This window comes from Malania oleifera, chromosome 6 (genome assembly GCF_029873635.1).
Source record: "Malania oleifera isolate guangnan ecotype guangnan chromosome 6, ASM2987363v1, whole genome shotgun sequence".
NCBI classification, from domain to species: Eukaryota; Viridiplantae; Streptophyta; class Magnoliopsida; order Santalales; family Ximeniaceae; genus Malania; species Malania oleifera.
In genome coordinates, this window is record NC_080422.1 from 9,220,495 (window position 1) to 9,240,688 (window position 20,194).

Consider the following 20,194-nt stretch of genomic DNA (forward strand, 5'->3'; position numbering starts at 1 on the left):
CCAATGTTGGGCGGTACATGATATTCTCAACTCTAAAATGTTGCTCATGAGGTGAGATTTTCTCTCACACTTAATAACTGACCATCAAACTATTCCACAATCGATCTAGAATAATCCCAACATTTATTACATGTTAAATAAAATAATTAGGAATACAAAAAAAAACTATTTTCTTGATTCTCAATATTTAAATTATATTTTATTTTATTTCAAGAAATAACCATTCGGACCAACCAAATGAATAGTTAATACATGTTAAAAAAAAAAAAAAAAAACGGATAAACATGTGCAAAAATGGGGTGACAATTTTTCTTGCTAGAAGCCCAACCGTTAACGATTGCCTACTATGATAATATTGGTCAGATGGTTATCCGCCAACGCTATCGTCTTCAACTGGAAGTACAGCGCGAAGCAAAGAGGCAAGAGAGCGAGAGAGAGTGAGCAGGTTCGCGCGTCTGAAAATGCGAACCGTAACGCTCTCCGGGAGCGTTTTGAGCACACATTCTCTGCCCTTGTGCTCTGAACCTCCTAAATATTTCCATGGTTGTCTCCTATGTCTAAATTCTCGTTCGAAGAAGCAGAATTCTAAGCTTTATCGCGGGAATCATACTTCTTTTCCATCGAGGTAACTTCAACTTTTTAGAATTTCGCTTTAATTTCTTGCAGAATCTCATTAAATTCTGAAAAGGGTATAAGTGCATATATGTAAAAGAAATTCAGGTTTCTAAGCTTTTTCTTAGCATATTCCGTTGTTTGATTTGTCCATTATTTTTATCAGATGGCAAATTGCTAGAACTATAGCTATAATATAGAATTAAATGCATGGCAGGTCTAAATGTCGGTTTGTAGTGTATCTTAAGCTAGAGCAATTAATATAAAATACAACATAGTTTTGAGTTGTTGGGCTTTTGTGGAGCCTAGTTGCATTCGATCTGGATGATGACCCGACTTTTTTTAATGAGAGATTTCTATCATAAGGCTTAGTCCATAGAGCGAAGGATTGACCCGTTTTGTAGCCCATTCGGAATCTTGTGCGCAGCATATAAAATGAATATTTTTTATCACACTTCACGAGAGAGCGAGAGAGAGAGTATTGTACCACCGCATTCTCTGTATTTTTCTTTCTAATAATAGTGAAATCCCTGCAACTCCGTGAACGTAGGCAAAATTGCCGAACGACGTAAATTCTGTCTTGTGCGTGTGATTGATTTTTCTTTAGCGTGTATTCTTTCTCTATTTTTTTTCTCACAGGTTTCGGGAATTCGTTGTTAATTCCCAACAACTGGTATCAGAGCCTAGAGTTAGGCTCGAGTGGGAGCAATGACAAAGGAAGTAGGAAAGGCGTCTGGAATAGAAAAGTTTGATGGCACAAACTTTGGATTCTAGAGGATTCAAATCGAGGATTATCTCTATGGGAAGAAGTTACATCTGCCGCTTCTAGGAGAAAAATCTGCTACTATGAAGGACGAGGAAGGGACTCTCCTTGACAGACAGGTACTGGGAGTTATAAGATTAACTCTGTCTAGGTCTATTGCACACAACGTTGTGAAGGAGAAAATTATAGCAGACCTGATGAAGGCTTTGTCTGGTATGTATGAAAAAATATCAGCAAATAATAAGGTACATCTGATGAAGAAATTGTTTAATTTGAAGATGGCAGAGAATGCATCAGTAGCACAACATCTGAATGAGTTTAATACTATCACAAATCAATTATCGTCTATAGAAATTGATTTTGATAATGAGATTCGTGCACTGATTGTTTTGGCTTCGTTGCCAAACAGTTGGGAGGCAATGAGGATGACAGTAAGCAACTCTACTGGAAAAGAAAAACTAAAGTACAATGATATACAGGATTTAATTCTGGCTGAGGAGATTCGCAGAAGAGATGCGAGTGAAACCTTAGGATCTGGTTCTACCCTAAACCTTGAGACAAGAGGCAGAGGTAATGACCGAAATTCAGATCGAGGCAGATCAAAATCTAGAAATTATAATCAGAACAAAAGTAAATCTAGATCTGGCCAAAAAGGACAATGCTGGAACTGTGGGAAAACGAGTCACTTTAGGACACAATGCAAAAGTTTTAAGAAGAAGAATGAGGATGATTCTGCTAATGCTGTAATAGAAGAGGTACAGGATGCATTACTTTTTGCAGTAGATAGTCCACTTGATGATTGAGTTTTAGACTTAGGAGCTTCGTTCTATACTACTTCACACCATGAAATCATACAGAACTATGTAGCAGGAGATTTTGATAAGGTGTATTTGGCTGATGGTACAACTTTGAATGTTGTGGGTATGAGAAACGTTCGGATGTTGTTGCCTAATGGGTCTGTTTGGTTACTGGAGAAGGTATGACATATTCCTGACCTGAGAAGAAATCTGATTTCTGTCGGACAGCTTGATGATGAAGGGCAAGGAATGTTATTTTCTGGTGGAACTTGAAAGGTTACAAAGGGAGCTAGAGTATTGGCTCGTGGAAAGAAATCTGGTACTCTATACATGACCTCAAGTCTAAAAGACACAATTGCATTTGCTGAAGCAAGTACTGATACAAGCTTATGCAACCGCAAACTTGGTCACATGAGTGAGAAATGGATGAAGATGCTGTTGTCAAAAGGGAAACTATCAGAATTGAAATCCGTTGATTTTGACTTGTGTGAAAGTTGCATCTTAGGAAAGCAAAAACGAGTTTCTTGAAAACTGGTAGGACACCGAAGGCTGAAAAATTGGAGTTATTGCACACAGATTTGTAGGGGCCTTCTTCTGTTGCATCCCTTGGAGGTTCAAGGTACTACGTTACTTTCATTGATGACTCGACCAGAAAGGTATGGGTTTATTTTCTGAAAAATAAATATGATGTATTTGAAACTTTTAAGAAGTGGAAGGCTATGGTTGAGACAAAGACAGATTTGAAAGTAAAGTGTTTGAGGTTGGACAATGGAGGAGAGTACATAGATGGAGGGTTCAGAGAGTATTGTGCTACACATGGAATCAGAATGGAAAAGACCATTCCTGGGACACCACAGCAAAATGGTGTGGTTGAGCGCATGAACAGAACTCTCAATGAGCATGCTAGGAGTATGAGGTTGCATGCTAGACTACCAAAAACTTTCTAAGCTATTATTGTTAGTACTGCAGCTTACCTGATAAACCAAGGACCTTCAGTTCCCATGGAGTTCAGACTTCCTGAAGAGGTTCGGAGCGATAAAGAGGAAAAGTTCTCACTTAAAAATTTTTGGTTGTGTTTCTTATGTTCATATTGATTCTGATGCTCGTAGTAAACTTGATGCAAAGTCCAAAATATGTTATTTCATTAGCTATGGTGATGAGAAATTTGGCTATCGGTTTTGGGATGAACAAAACAGGAAAATCATCAGAAGTAGAAATGTGATATTTAATGAACAAGTTATGTACAATGACAGGCCAACTGTAATATCAGATGTCACAAAGATAGATCAGAAGAAATATGAGTTTGTTAACTTAGATGAGTTGACTGAAAGTACTGTCCAGAAAAGGGGTGAAGAGGATAAGGAGAATGTAGAATCACAGGTAAATCAGAGTACACCTGTAGCTGCGGTCCGTAGATCTTCTAGGACCATTAGACCTCCACAGCGTTATTCACCTGCTCTAAATTATCTCCTATTAATTGATGGTGGTGAGCCAGAGTGTTATGATGAAGCCTTGCAGGATGAAAGTTCAAGCAAGTGGAAGTTAGCCATGAAGGATGAGATAGATTCCTTGTTGGGGAATCAAACATGGGAACTGACTGAATTGCCAGTAGGGAAGAAGGCTTTGCACAACAAGTGGGTATACAGAATAAAGAACGAACATGATGGTAGCAAGCGCTACAAAACCAGATTAGTTGTCAAAGGGTTCCAGCAGAAGGAGGGCATTGACTTCACAGAAATATTTTCTCCAATTGTGAAAATGTCGACAATTAGACTGGTACTGGGAATGGTGGCTGCAGAAAATCTACATCTTGAGCAGTTAGATGTGAAAACGGCATTCTTTCATGGTGACTTGGAGGAAGACATCTTCATGGTTCAGCCAGAAGGGTTCATTGTCTAGGGACAAGAAAATTTAGTCTGCAAATTGGGAAAAAGCTTGTATGGTCTAAAACAAGCTCCAAGACAGTGGTATAAGAAATTTGACAGTTTTATGCATAAAATTGGGTTCAAGAGATGTGAAGTTGATCACTATTGTTATGTTAAGTTCTTTGACAATTCTTACATCATTTTACTGTTATATGTAGATGATATGCTCATTGCAGGGTCTAGCATTGAGGAGATTAATAATCTGAAGAAGCAATTGTCAAAATAGTTTGCAATGAAGGATTTGGGAGCTACAAAGCAAATCCTTGGAATGAGAATCATTAGAGACAAGACTAATGGTACATTGAAGCTTTCACAATCAGAGTATGTGAAGAAAATTCTCGGCAGGTTCAACATGAATGAAGGTAAACCAGTGAGCACACCCTTGGGTAGTCATTTCAAACTAAGCAAGGAACAGTCACCGAAGACAGAAGAAGAAAGGGACCATATGAGCAAGGTGCCCTATGCCTCAGTTATTGGAAGTTTGATGTATGCTATGGTGTGTATAAGGCCAGACATTGCACATGCAGTGGGAGTTGTGAGCAGATTCATGAGTAGGCCAAGAAAGCAGCATTGGGAGGCAGTCAATTGGATTCTAAGATATCTTGGGCTTCAAATTTGCAAAAAATTGTTACTTTGTCTACTACAGAACGTGACTATGTTGCAGCAACTGAAGCTGGAAAGGAGATGATTTGGCTACATGATTTCTTAGACGAATTGGGTAAGAAGCAGAAGATGGGCATTCTACACATTGACAGTCAGAGTGCAATTTTTCTTGCTAAAAATTCGGTTTTTCATTCAAAGTTGAAGCATATACGGACAAAATATTACTTTATCCGTTACCTTGCTGAAGATAAGCTGGTAATACTTGAGAAGATCTGTGGATCTAAGAACCCGACAAACATGTTGACTAAGGGTGTCACTATTAAGAAGCCGAAGCTGTGTGCAGCTTCAGTTGGTTTTCTAACTCGAGGACAGGAGGATGAGTTGCAGGGATGAGGGATTGTTCATTTGGAGGATTACGATTGATATTGGTGATTGAGCTAGTCTCCAAGTGGGAGATTTGTTGGGCTTTTATGGAATCTAGTTGCGTTTGATCTAGATGATGACCCGACTTTTCTTTAATGAGAGATTTCTATCCTAAGGCTTAGTCCATGGGCCCGTTTTGTAGCCCATTCGGAAATCTGTGCGCAGCATATAAAATGATTGTTTTTGGGTGATTAGGTTAAGTGGTCACACTTCGTGAGAGAGCGAGAGAGAGAGTATTGTACCGCCGCACTCTCTGTATTTTCTTCCTGATAATAGTGAAATCCCTGCAACTCCATGAACGTAGGCAAAATTGCCGAATCATGTAAATGCTGTCTTGTGCGTGTGATTGATTTCTTTGACGTGTATTCTTTCTCTATTTTGTTTCTCATAGGTTTTGGAAATTTGTTGTTAATTCCTAACACTGAGTTATGATAAGCCTCGTCTATGGTGGTGATTCGGAAGGTTACCAGTTCATGGTGCAGCTCAATACTTGATTGTGATTCGTATGTTAGATGGAAATATGATAAGAAGTTAAAGTGAAGTGCCTTATCTTTTGGTTAGAGTCTATGGTAGGAAAGAACTATTTTTACATGGAATGGTGTCACGGGCTGAACACTTCACTCCTTGTGAAGGGCCATGCGGCACTAACTGAACCACGCTTGCTTAACTAGTAAGTCAAAAGTATGCCACTGTTTACCACAAGAACATGTTCACAATCATCGAGTGCAAAGTAAATGGAAGTACTGCAATCATGTAAGTGAATGAGAATAACACAGTAAATTGTAAAATAACGGAATTGATTACTAATACTTCTATAGATAACGTGTTTTTAGTGAGAGACGCAAGTAGGCTAAAGACGTTTACAAAATGCTAGTGAGTTTTACAATTACTGATGAACATTCACCCTCCCTAAAGAGCTCTCTGTATTATTCTACCTCTAAAACATTAGGAAACATAAAGCTGACTAAGGAGTCATGCTTCCTTTTTATGCAAAGGCATTGACACACTCAATGAATAAAACCTATACTACTATTTACATTATGGTTACCCATTACATGCACACAATATAATTACTCACAAGCAAGCATAATTCCCTGAACAAGCTTGACTTGTGACATTTGGCGCAACGACATTCTTAAAAGTATGCATTCTGGACTGAAATTTAACTTCTTAGTTTTTCCTCGCAAAAGGGGAAAAAGCACTCGGATAAAACTGAAAGCTTGTGTTAGGAAGCACGGATTTAAGACGTTGGATTTGGATGAAACTCAATTCAATTTTGTACTACATTTGCACAGATTCAAATCCAAGGTATGAACTCCAAACTCTCAAGCACAAGCTAAAACTATTCACTAGTAAAAAATGAATGTATAAGCAATGGGGAAGCCAAAGTCTTTAAGTGAATTGAATAATTTTTTTGCAGGCATTCAAGACCTTGGTGTGCTAGCATGTGCAAGAAGTGGTTAGGGCACTTTCTACCAACAAATCCTGCCAGTTCAAGTTCCATTGTAACTTTTCTTGATGCTAATCTCTCTCTCTCTCTCTCTCTCTCTCTCTCTATTTTCTAACAATGCATAAGGCTATTAGTCATTGATCTTTATCATTTTGGTAATTTTATTAAGAAGAACTACTTTTGCACTTGAATCTTGCAGCTGAAAAGTTGCTATGTCAGTTAGTTTGTGGTTGATGGCGACTAATTAATGTTTTCACAATTTGATTAATGCGTAGCTTTTACAGGGATAATGCTGGTAGAGTATAACTACTGCCAATTTTGTAACATCATTGAGACATTTCGCTTTATTGCTCCATAGAGATGTCCATTTTGTTACAAAATTTTGAAGCTCACTTTATTTCTCCAAAGTATATATACACGGTCCTATTTAAAGGGTAATAAAGATCTATGAGGTGGTTAAAAACTTTGGATGTCTCAAATAATTGTTCCACCATACCTTGTTTATGCATTCCATGGATGGCTGCAAATGATATGTTGTCCTTAGGAACCCATCATTCATTGCAATTTTTTAGTTGGATATTTTATGACTACTCATATTTGATCTGTGGAAGCCGAAAATGGGTGATAGGGTTGTGTTTTGACATTGATACATGAGATTTAGCAAAATCTATCAAGGACATAGGTCACATATCTATATATGCTTTTTTCTTTCCCCCAGTTCTCTATGTTGAACATATATGCCATCACTGCTTTAGTTTATATGTTTATATTGGTGAATTAGAAAATGAAAAAGCCAAGAAAGTAACAATATTAATTTTGGCTTTGTTGCATGGAGCTGTAAGTGTATAATTAACTTATTCTTGTGTATGTGTTCATGCACGCGCACACCCCCCCCTCTCTCTCTCTCTAGATATTTATGTAATCATGCTCAGGTAGTGAGGTTCAAACCTATTCAATGGGGCCTTTTTAAGGTTTATTTTTCCAAAAAAAAAGAAAAAAAGAAGCTACATGTTGACTATGTTAGTTTAATAAATTAAGAAATATATTAGGTTATTAAAAAAAGCAGCTACATCTTGGAGAACGATTTATTAAATGGCAATCAGTAGCGATAGTATCTACCCAAAAAGTCCCTCAATAAATCAACAATTGAGAGCATAGGACGAGCTCTCTCCAAGAGAGTTCTATTCATGCGCTCAGCTACCCCATTTTGTTGTGGTGTATGTCTTACCATCTTATACTTGACAATGCCTTAATTTTTGCAAAATTCTACAAATTTGAGTGAGCAGAATTCCAATCCATTTTCAGTTCTGAGTCGCTTGACCTTTTTTTTTTTTTTTTTTTTAATTTTTTTCTCAATCATTGCCTTCCATTGCTTGAAATATCTATACACTTTGTTCTTATGCTTAAAAAAAACACCTAGGTCTTTCTTGAGTGGTCATCAATGAAGGTAAGCATGTATTCAGCTCCACCTTTAGAAGGAACATGGGAGGGTCCCTAGAGGTTAGAATGTATAGAGTGCAGAGTACCTTTGGTTATGTAGATGTTAGTGTTGAATATGTCTCTTCTGCTTTCCAAACACAAAATGTTTGCAGAATTCCATCCTACCTATACTTTGGCCGCAAAGAAGACCTCTTTTGCTCAATAACGTTAGCCATTTCTTGCCCATATGCCCCAACCTCATATGTCATAATTTGGTAATATTAGAATCTAGCATAGAGGATTGAGTAACAATAGCAGCACCTGAAACTATAGCACTTTGCAAGACATAAATTAGGAGGTAATTTATTTGCTTTTAGAATAACAAGGGCTCCTTTGCTGACCTTCATTTTATGGTGGTGTATGTCTTACCGTCTTATACTTGACAATGCCTTCATTTTTGCAAATTTCTTCAAATTTGAGTGAGCATAATTCCAATCCATTATCAGTTCTGAGTCACTTGACCTTTGTTTTTTTTTTTTTCAATTTGTTTCTCGATCATTGCCTTCCATTGCTTGAAATATCTGAACACTTTGTTCTTATGCTTCAAAAAAAAAAAAAACACCCAGGTCTTTCTTGAGTGGTCACCAATGAAGGTAAGCATGTATCGAGCTCCACCTTTGGAAGGAACATGGGAGGGTCCCTAGAGGTTAGGATGTATAGAGTGCAGAGTACCTTTGGTTGTGTAGATGTTAGTGTTGAAAGTGACTCTTCTGCTTTCCAAACACACAATGTTTGCAGAATTCCATCCTACCTGTACTTTGGCCACAAAGAAGACCGCTTTTGCTCAATAACATTAGCCCTTTCTCACTTATATGTCCCAACCTCATATGTCATAATTTGGTAATATCAGAATCTAGCATAGAGAATTGAGTAACAACAGCAGCAACTGACACTATAGTACTTTGCAAGACATAAATTAGGAGGTAATTTATTTGCTTTTAGAAAAACAAGGGCACCTTTGCTGACCTCCATTTTGTTGTGGTGTATGTCTTACCGTCTTATACTTGACAATGCCTTCATTTTTGCAAAATTCTTCAAATTTGAGTGAGCAAAATTCCAATCCATTATCAGTTGTGAGTCGCTTACCTTTTTTTTTTCCAATTTGTTTCTTGATCATTGCCTTCCATTGCTTTAAATGTTCTTATGCTTCAAAAAAAAAAACCCAGGTATTTCTTGAGTGGTCACCAATGAAGGTAAGCATGTATCAAGCCCCACCTTTAGAAGGAACATGGTAGGGTCCCTAGAGGTTAGAATGTATAGAGTGCAGAGTACCTTTGGTTATGTAGATGTTAGTGTTGAAAGTGACTCTTCTGCTTTCCAAACACACAATGTTTGCAGAATTCCATCCTACCTGTACTTTGGCCACAAAGAAGACCTCTTTTGCTCAATAACGTTAGCCCTTTCTCGCTCATATGTCCCAACCTCATAATTTGCTAATATCAGAATCTAGCGTAGAGGATTGAGTAACAACAGCAGCACCTGAAACTGTAGCACTTTGCAAGACATAAATTAGGTGGTAATTTATTTGCTTTTATAATAACAAGGGCACCTTTGCTGACCTTCATAACTCCACCTTCAGTGGGGTACTTGTACCCTTTAGAATCAAGGGCTCCAAGAGAAGCAAGATTCTTCTTCAAATCTGGAACGTGCCAAACTTCAGTAAAAGTTCTCACAACACCATCATGCATTTTGTTTACACTATTCAAATCCCAGAAATTTTACAAGCTGCATTATTGTCCATCAATACAATTCCACTAGAGATGATTCATATAAGAAAAAACAATCTTTATTGGGACGAATACAAAATGGGCATGCTGAATCCATCACCCAATGATCTTTAAAGCATGCATCACTAGTAGTGGAAAGAACAAATTCAACACCTTTGGATTCGTTATCAGCAACATTTGCCTCGGCTTTTTCTCATTCCTTTGATTTGGCCTTGTTTGTTCTCTCTATTTTTGTGCTTTAACTTGTAGCAGTTTGCCTTGATGTGCCTTTTCTTCTTATAATAATTGCAAAATTTGTTTGCATGTCTTGATCTTGATGTGAATTTTTTTCCATGGTCCTCCCCTTAGCTACCAAAGCATCTCCCTGTCTTTCACTATTATTTCCTATAATATGTTTCTCGAGCAATTGTTTAGACAATAATGAAGCTTGAGCATCCTCTAAAGAAATGGTATGTACAAAATAAGTAAGGGCTTGATCTTCTTCTTCTTCAATTTTGACATCAATTGAATTCAAATCTGTATTGATAGATTTGAATTCGTCAACGTGGGTTTTCATAGACATACATTCTATCATCCATATCATATACAAATGATACTTCAAATATAATTTGTTGGTGAGGGACTTTGTCATGTACAAGGACTCTAATTTAAACCATAAATTGGCAGCAGTATTTTTTGAGAAGACTTCTCTCAGAACAATATCTGAAAGGCATAACTGGATTGTTTTCAAACCTTTTTCATATATTGTCCTTCTGATCATTTGTCAAAGTACTCAACATTTTCTCTTTTCTCAGTAATGGTTTCGCCAAACCCTTTTGGGTCAAGAGTCAAGACAGCACGCTTTTTACTTGCCAAAGATTAAAACTACTGAAACCTTCAAATTTCTCAACATCGTACAATGTCAAAGCCATTGGAAACCTTGCTCTGATACCACTTTTTAGGATTGACAAGTGCGACAATTAAGAAAGTAAGCGAATAATAAAAGAGGATTGCAAGAAAATAGGCATAAAATTTATGTGGTTTGCCTTATTGCCTACATCCAGGACCAAAGATGGACAAAGAACTTCACTGTTGGGAAGAGAAAGAATACATGACCATCTAAGATAAAAAACTCACAAAGGCACCTATATGTACACCCCATCAAGAATAACTCCCTCTCAAATCAAATTATTTCTTCCTCAAATCAAGGATGCAAATTAACTTTCCTTGAGGTCAACTATTTAGTTTTATTTCTTCCAATACAAAAAAAAAAAAAAGGGAAGTAAATCCTCTTTAAGTTTATTCTCTTTAATGAGAGAATAAACTCTCAGTTTGTTACAAGTAACTCCTTTCTCGAATGAGAGATTCATTGTGAAAAATGAATGCATTGGCCAAGCGATGGGAAGACAAGTAAATCCTCTCTAGAATGAGAGCTTAAATGAGAAATTTATTGTGAAGCATTGATACAGGGCTGGCCCAAACATTCATATGGGGCTGGTCCATCATTAACATAGCTTAATTTCTACTTGTGGTTCAACTGCATTACTCTCTCTCTCTCTCTCTCTCTCAAACACATACACAGTGGAATTTTTTTATCTTGGATGAGATGGTGAATCTTCAATATAGTAAAATGAGCTTTTGTGACCAATTGTGTGTGTTGAGGTTTGTTTCATCTTCATTAAGACAACAAGACATGTCATTTTGCAAAAATTTTCAGCCAAAAAAAAATTACTTGTCAAGAACTCCAGACTAAATAAAATAAAATAAACCAAGAAATATATTGACTATGAAACCCAAATCATTGAGATCCTATTTGAAAAAATTGTACACTGAATGATTGATGACCACCAATGGTGGCCGTAGCAGTTTTTTGGATTGATCTTGAGTTTTGAATAGTAATACTTGGAGACGGATTAATTGTGCATGATGATGGTTTCTAATGTTATTTTTGCCAGTATAAATGCTTCTCAGAAGTGTTGGTTTTTGTCACAGGAGTCTAGGTTCCTGGGTTGCACAAATTATGAAGCTGCTCCAGACTTGATGCAGAATCTGGATGATTGCAGTGTTTTAGATAAGTCCCCTGCAGAAGATAACTCAAGAATGGGGAATCATATTGCCATAAATAGCCCAATATCTGATATATCACTTGGTACTTTGCTGAAGTTTGCTGTGCTCTTTGGCTTGCACACACTTCAAGGCTCCCAACTGGCAGTTGCTGGTTCAGATTTTGCTGGTGGGATGCAGTCAAATTCTTATTTGGGAGACCTTGGTGACATTAGCACAGGTTTTACTTCAGTTAGGAGAATCTCCCTATAACTTATACAATTGGTATTGTTTTTATTGTAAGTTTAAATTGTTGGCAGTGTAGTTTCTTAATCCGACTCCTGTTGTTTGGAACTTAAGTGACTCATTTGTGTGAGGATTGAAAATATTTTGTGCTTTAGTGACCCAATAATCTAGAGTGACTTGTTTGATATATCTCTTACTTTTCTTCTTCTTCTTTTTCTTCTTCTTCTTTTTCTTAGAATGTGAGGCATGGGAGGACTTATTTTTTTCTGTCAGACAAGAAGAGAATAATGACATTTTCAATTCATCTTCGTGACACAGTGATTGGAAATTCTCTTGTTAAAATGCTCCTAGTAACTCGTTATGTGATCAATCTAACTGGAACGCTGCTGCAGAGAGTAAAAAATGTTGATAAACTCAATATCAGTGATTGTCTGGTTGTCCCTAACTAAAATTTTCTCTTACTGTTCAAGTGATTGAAATCTCTTACTGTTTGTGTTTTTTGTGTGCATGCTGTGTGATTTATGCTTCTATAGTGATCCATGTGTGGATTTAGAGCATACTCCACTGCATTCATCAGCATGAGCTTCCCACATTCATGCATCTGCTCTAACTGTGCCTTTTAGTGATGGAACCACATAACTGAGCTGCTGAGGTGCCTAGCGTAACCCTTGCTGTTCAAACACAAATCAAGTCAAACTTAGGGTTTTGGACTGAGTTGATTTGACCTCATTGGCTTTGAAATAAGCAGTTCAAAGACATTTTCTTTTTCTTGAGTTATAGGCTTATAGCTTTGGGACTAGGTACAATGGAATCCCTAGCCTTGGGTTGTGGGTGATTGGCTTGTTCCTGTCATTTTCCTTTTCTTCCCATTGTATGCGGCTTGCAACCCTCCCTTTTTCCCTTCTAGTAAATTTTATTTGTTTACAATAAGAAAGTCAAGTTTTTATCATTCGAGCTCTGAGCATATTTCATTTGTAACGCACAAATATTGGGGAAGTTTTTCTCTGCTTTTTGGTGATAGAATACTTTTTAGAATTCATTCTGTAGCATTAGCAACTTTATTATTATTTTCTGCTCAGTCCCTTGATTGACCCCAACCCTACCAACCCCTTTATCACCTAAGACAAGACCATTCTCATTCATCATGCTCTGCCCAATGAATTTGAGTGGAATGCCCTTCTTAGGTGACTTTGAAGTGAATTAAATTTTTGCATTGGAAGGTGCACCTCTGTTGCTTGAAATAACTTATCAATTCTTGCTTTGCAGGCTTTCTTGCTGATCCTTTTCTCTGAACTAGGGGACAAGACCTTTTTTATTGCGGTGAGAGTGAACATATCACTAATTTAGCTGCTGTGAAGTGTTTTTGATTTATTTCAGACACTACTTTTTAAACTGGGTGAAGTTGCGTGTTAGTGACGGTGTCCATGCATGCTTATCTATCAGCAGTTTCTACATGCACAAACTTTTACATCTATCTCCTTCCAAGAGATATATTGTAGCCTCGTGACTGAATTATTCTCTATTTTCTGAGTTTTTTCCTGATTTGCAGGCAAAGAATATAAGTAAAGAAATAAAAATCATACTGATTGACACGACAGGCAAACTGTTCATAATGAAATTAAGAGAATAATCTACTTATATTTTCATTAGTTTGATGTCACCATTATTCAGTTTTAAATTTTAATTTTTTTTTACATTAATATATATATTTTTTTAAGAAACTGAAGATAAAACATTTGATTTGTCCTAATTTGTTGTTCGCTGTCTTGAGCAGGCACTTTTAGCTGCTAGGAACTCTGCTGCTGTTGTTTTCATTGGGACATTTGGTGCACTTGCGTATGTGTTCCTGTTTTTGCTTGGTCATTTAGAAATAATCTGCAGTGTAGACCTTCATCTTATTAAATCATCAATTGTTGGATATCTTATGCATATGCATATATTACTTTAAGGCTTAAGCTCCTTATTGGGGCATAGAGGCAAGCAACTGGATTGCAAAGGTAAGAGGTTATGGAAAAGCAACCTACTCTGCCTCCACGCTTTGCAAGCGGACATTCGTAAACTTGTAATGTTAGGGTTAGCAAGTTTACCATGTCTTTATAAAGTTGCGAGTTAGTAATACATAGCAGTTCCAGTGTTACCAACTAAAGCTGGTATAAATCACGTGATCATTTTTTAATGGAGAATATCTTCTTTTTCACATGGATAAATGAAAATGCTTGTCTATTCCAATTGTTAGATCATCAGTATGTTTTCTTGCTCTCAAATTAACACCCCATAAAAGGTGGTTCAATCTTGGACTAAAGGACAAGTGATTGGGCATTTGGTGGATAAATATATCAAGTTTGCTTGTCTTGAAATTGATATGGACAATTTTTTAATCATGATCGTGGAAATGTCTATGTCATGGACAGGGCAATGACTATCATATCTGTCGTTCTTGGACGAACTTTTCACTATGTTGATGAAATCCTTCCGTTCAGGTACCTTCTATGAGATGCTCTTGTATTAGCTGGGTGACATTGTTTACTTTGTCTTGTTGTACATATGCCATAAAAATTCAAGAAATAGCTTCCCAGACCTTTTTTAAGACCAGTGATAACATTTTTATTTAACAATTTGAAAAAAATGAATCAATTGGAAGGATATTATTGCTTGAACTCATTAGGTTTTTGTCCAGGCTTTTTCTCATAGAATTGTGTCTCATCTCCCACATGGTGCACTCTCTACACTTAAGATTCTGTTATTATAACACATTGAGGGTCTTTGAGATTCTCCGGTTTTCCTATTCAGAAATATTGTTGTTTCTTATCTGATCTAACTCGAATAGGATTGCATAATTCATAAAATTGTTGTTCTAATATCCCATTACTGATTTGCAGATTTGGTGAGACTGATTTGCCTATTGATGATATTGCTGCTGTGTTCCTTTTGGTAAGTTTATTCATCTACTTTTGGTTCAATGGAATGAACTACAGTGCATGACCACACCAGCGCTGTCCCACTATTTATCATGTGCACGATGATAGAATCATGTAAATCTGTTCATGGTCAAATGATGCTTCGGTAGTCTAATAATTTCAATGTTCAGGTTTATTTTGGTGTTTCAACCTTGCTTGAAGCCACCTCAAATGATGGTCTAAAAGCAGAAGAAGAACAAAAAGAGGTGATTTCTCAATTTTGATATACAATCTGTTAAAACATTTGGCATTGAATTTCAAACATCGATTTTGGCTCTTACGATTTTTTTTTTTAACTATTTATTTGCCTTTGAAAGCATTCAAAGTATCTGTTTATGAAAAATTTGTTTTACATGCTGAAATAATAAAAAGACTTTGATGTCCACAGAATGTTTTAACTTTTTTATGCATTGATTTCCTCATTCCCTTGCTAGGGCAACCATGATTGAAATTTTAAGCTTTCACCTCAAATAATAACACCAGATAGTGTATATTGTTTAATAGCTATCTTTTGTGCTGGAGGCATCTATTATGCTGACTTGAAAACAGCTGAAAACTTTACCTAAAAGTACTAAGAGGTAGGAGAAGTGCATAAAACTAATTTATTTTATATGTCATTGTGTATTTAATCAAAAAATATATCTATTAAGCAGAATGAAGGCATTAATAGCTGCAATTTTTCATTGGGCAACTAACTTGTCATACGTGTTTGAATCAGGCAGAGATGGCTGTTTCAGAATTTTCAGGAAATGGTGCTGGGATTTTGGCTGCTGCCAGCACTGTAATAAGTACTTTTCTTCTAGTATTTGTAGCTGAATGGGGTGACAAATCATTTTTCTCCACAATAGGTGAGTGACAAGCTGACAAACTTATATTTATTCAACTGTAAACAAACAATGAATGCTAATAAATTGAGTAAAATATTGTTGCAAAATAAAATTAATAATAATAATACACATTGAACATCCAAGATCACCGTCTTTGTCAGATGTTCAGATTTTGGATATGCTGACTTTGAATAATGAGTTACCATTTGCACATCCATTTGATAATGGATGAAATTATTTCCATCAGTTTTTGGACTTGGAAGCTAAAACTGAAACACATTGGAACTATTAAGAAAGAAAAATAAAGTCGCCAAATAATAATGTTGATTAAAGATTAAAAAAAGAAAAAGAGTTAATTTTCACATCTTAAAATCCAAAAAGTAATCATGTGCATAGATTGGAGAAAATGGATTTAGATACTTACAATCCAAAATGAAATCTTTTGAAATATGATGTGAAAGGGAACAAAGAAAGAAATTAAGGATGTCATCATCATTGGACATCTCACACTTGTTGATTCTTATTTCACATTTTTTGTACTACTAATACAATTTTTGTATCTGGCTAACTGGGAAAGCAGCATTCTGATATTGGGGAAAAATTGGATCTAGAATTGAGATTAACTCTCTAACAAAATAAATGTGGAAAATTAGAGGAAAACTGGCTCCTTTTTTTTTTTCCCGTTTTTTTTGTCAAAGTCATCAAAAAATAAGAAGCTCAATTTCATTCAGCCAAAAATGTGAGGTTCGGTTAAGCAAATCGTGTTTATCTTGGTTCTCAAAGAAAATTGAGTAATTTTGTAATAGTGATTTCTTTTTCTTTTCTAAACATTTTTGTCAGCAGCCGAACATAGTCCAAGAAACTGAAGAATCTGAATTTTAAGATTTTTTTCAAGTCTACAATGAAAGATAATTTTAAGTAAATTCTTATATGGGGCATTGCATGAATGATAAATGGGTTCCATTTGCCTACACTTGATGCAAGTCTTCTTCCTCTCCTCTGTGCTAACTCAAGTTTCTTTTCTTTGCAGCACTTGCTGCTGCTTCTTCACCTCTCGGAGTCATCGGTGGAGCACTAGCTGGTCATGGAGTTGCAACTTTGGTAACTTTTGGACTTTAAGAAATTTAAGGTTGCTTTCCAGCTGCCAATTGAAAGCTAACATATCGCCAAAAGTTGCAAGTTCATTTCAGATTAATTGCAACTGCAAGAATTACACTTTAGATATTATATTATCAATTCTAAGTTGACAGTTAATTTTATTTTGTAGCATTTGCAAAAATCAAGAAATTCTTTATTTTTTTAAAGATTTGTAGTGCTAAATATGTTTTATGATGTCCTTACTTTTCTGTTTTCTATTTTTTAATTTTCCTGATCTTCTGATTAGAAGTTGCAAAGCAAGGCTTTGCCAATACCTAGAATTGATGTTCATCTTAATATAATTATTTTGAAGTGCAATTTTCCCTGTGTGCAGATTGCTGTCTTAGGAGGTTCTTTACTTGGGACATTCTTATCAGAAAAGGTGACTAATCATCAATCTTCATTTGTTAGCCAAAGCACTAAATGATATTCATTTGTCAAAAAGTTAATGCCATCCTGTTCAACCTTTTTGCATCTACCTGAATTTAGGCTGGCAGGGTTAGTAAAAGGCTGGCCTCCCATTCTGTTTCAGTCTTGACATAATGCCAATTTTTTTCATTGACAGAATCAGATTGATTTCTGCATATAATATATTGTTAACAGTCTATTGAGTAATTCTCCACTTTCTAGAGCATATGATTTTTTAGACTTCACACAATAACAATAACTGTAGAAACATATATTTTGAGATTTGGTTTGTAGGTGTGGTTGTCCTCTTCCTATCAGAGTGACTTTTTACCAATTCTTTCCCCACTTAACTTAAATTGTTTCGGATTTAGTATCTTTTGTTCAATGAACACCTACCAGGAAAGTGTTAAAAGAAAAAACAGATATTCCTTGGAGATGCATTGAGAATTGTAATCAGCAATTGAACAATACCAGCAGAACTTCTTCTTGGTACAAAATGTTTATATTCTGTATGTCTGGAAAGAAAAGAAAAGTAAACTCAAAATTATTAGAGAAAGGGGAAGAAAAGTGACTCTTTGTTCACCTTTTTCGCTTCTCTACTTCGCACCACTTTGGTTTTTCTTCGCTCCATTTATGTAAACCAGACAAGAGGCTGGAGAGAAACCCATTTCCCTTCTCTCTTCTATCCATTTCTCTGTAGCCGAACAAACTGTCCGTCAATCTTCTGTTAGAAATGCATGGGTGCTGGATCCCACCGCATGGAGTTCAGTGGGTGAATTTTATCATTATCAAACATAATCCATGAATGTAATCGTCATGTTACCACTATTACCGAGTCAAGCAATTTTATGGTAGTGGCTGGGCCATCACTTCCCTAACCATATATGTTGTCCCAAGAAACATCCCCACTTGGAACAGCCAAACAGTGGGCCTATATGCATTAGTAGGACAATTTCTCATCTTGCACCCTCTTGTTATTATTTCTTGTTCTGAAGAACCATTTTGTTTACTTGAGAGATTACTTGTCAAATTTTCCTATGGGATATCACAGCTTCTGCTTTCCTTGCACAGGTTATTGCCTACATTGGAGGCACACTCTTCCTCGTCTTCGCCACAGTAACCTTGATTGAGATAGTAACTTAGAGGATTTGCATTTTTCTCGTCATCAAATTCTGTTGTAAGTTCTTTTGCAAATTTTTGAAAACAGCATAACATCATTTATTCTACATGGCCATTTATATTGTTGATGTGCATATGCACTGGGCTTGGACTACACTCAGGAAGGTATTATTCCTTTGTATTCTTCTCAAGGTATAACCTAGAGAACTCAAAAATGTTCAAATTTTTAAAATTGGAATGTGGAAATTTTTGTCTTTTATCTTTTTTTTTTTATTGCCATAGTGGGTCCAGTTGAAGGGAGATTTTTAAGAGGGCTGCCCTTTGTTGCTTTGTAAGGGCGAGATGCTAAAAAAGGGGAGAGGAAAAAGTTAGTGGGAAGAGATTTGGAATGTTTTGCATTGTTTCTTGAGGTGTGGGGGCCAATAAAATTCCTGCAATCATGGGAGTGGGAAAGGTTTTAAGTAATGCAGAACCAACCAGTGCTTTCAGATTCTGACCCCGTAGAAAAGTAAGAAAAGAAAACGAGTGATTTGGGATTGCACACAAAAAGAAAAGAAAGATTTTGTGGTTTAAGGAATGCCGCCAATGCAAATGGGCCATTGTGGGGAGATTGCCAAGCCCGAGGGCGGTGCTGGTTCTTTCCAAAATGGAAATGAAAGCCCTAGGGATTTGTTCTTGACTTTGCATCATCATTGCTGCTGTGTCAAAAGTGGTGTCAATTTTCATTGTTGAGCTCATAGTCATCCCAAATTTTAAATATTGCCATTGGTTATAGAAATGTTGAGAGTAATTTTTTCTTAGTTGGGAGCATGGAATTCATGTTTTGAGCTTGATTTTGTGTAAATTTGAATTGAGCGTGTACGTGTAATTCGTGTTGCGTGATATAATATTGTATTAAAATTTTAAAATTTTAAAATTTTAATTTAATTTTTTAAAATTTATAATCTCAAGCACTATTTTAATTTTCTATAGATCTCTAGTTTTTTTAGTTATTTTTATGGTAATTAAGTTTTTTCTTTTCTTTTTCAGCCAACAAAATAGTAAAACAAAACACCCAATGTACACAATTAAACACACCCAATGTAAAACGAGCAGAAAATAGTCATCTACTTATATTAGAATGGAATCATGTGTCCTAGAGAGAGAGAGAGAGAGAGATTGTGGTGGTCCTTGGCCTTTGCTGTCTGATGGTGCATCTACATTATTTCCTTTTTCAACCCTAATAAAAGCCAAGCTGAGAGAGAGAAAGAGGCAATCCTGGGCCATCCATGGAAGCCCCTTTAGTAGAAGAATAATTAAGAGATGGCAGAAGCTCAGAGCCTATATACGTGAATATATGGAGAGAGAGAGAGAGAGAGGACAAGAGGCCCTGAAGCTGACGCAGCCCCAATTAGCTAGCAATGAAGAAAAAGTGAAAAACCCAAGTGGAGAAATGGGGCTTCGTCAGCTTCTAGGTCTCTTGTCGTCTCTCTCTCTATATATATTTTGTCAACACTATTAAATAAATTAAATGAAATAGTGATGATTGATCAGAGAGTTTGAAATAGATGATCTCACAGGGGTTTTGGGTTTGGGATCCACGCAATTCAGATTGACCCAACTGAATTGTAATGGGCTTTCGTATCTGGGAATTGAAAGTAGATGAGAGAGAGAGAGAGAGAGAGAGAGAGAGATTTGTAGTTGGAGTGAACAATCGAGG

The 20,194-nt window shown here is 36.3% G+C and overlaps 1 protein-coding gene across 2 annotated transcripts; it reads left to right on the top strand.

Annotated features, from left to right (window-relative positions):
* Positions 1–314: 314 nt before the first annotated feature.
* LOC131157404 (protein PAM71, chloroplastic) lies at positions 315–18,752 on the top strand. 2 transcript variants are annotated; one of them, XM_058111539.1, is made up of 12 exons: positions 315–625; positions 6,544–6,628; positions 11,751–12,053; positions 13,314–13,367; positions 13,822–13,883; positions 14,459–14,527; positions 14,927–14,978; positions 15,136–15,210; positions 15,723–15,852; positions 16,862–16,932; positions 17,303–17,350; positions 18,448–18,752. In XM_058111539.1, exons 1-12 carry the CDS (start codon positions 462–464, stop codon positions 18,517–18,519), a joined length of 1,185 nt encoding a protein of 394 aa, XP_057967522.1. In that variant the 5' UTR covers positions 315–461; the 3' UTR covers positions 18,520–18,752. The 2 variants fall into 2 exon arrangements, with proteins under 2 accessions (XP_057967522.1, XP_057967523.1); XM_058111540.1 differs by lacking the exon at positions 11,751–12,053 and having other exon boundaries at positions 331–625.
* The last annotated feature ends 1,442 nt before the right edge of the window (positions 18,753–20,194 follow it).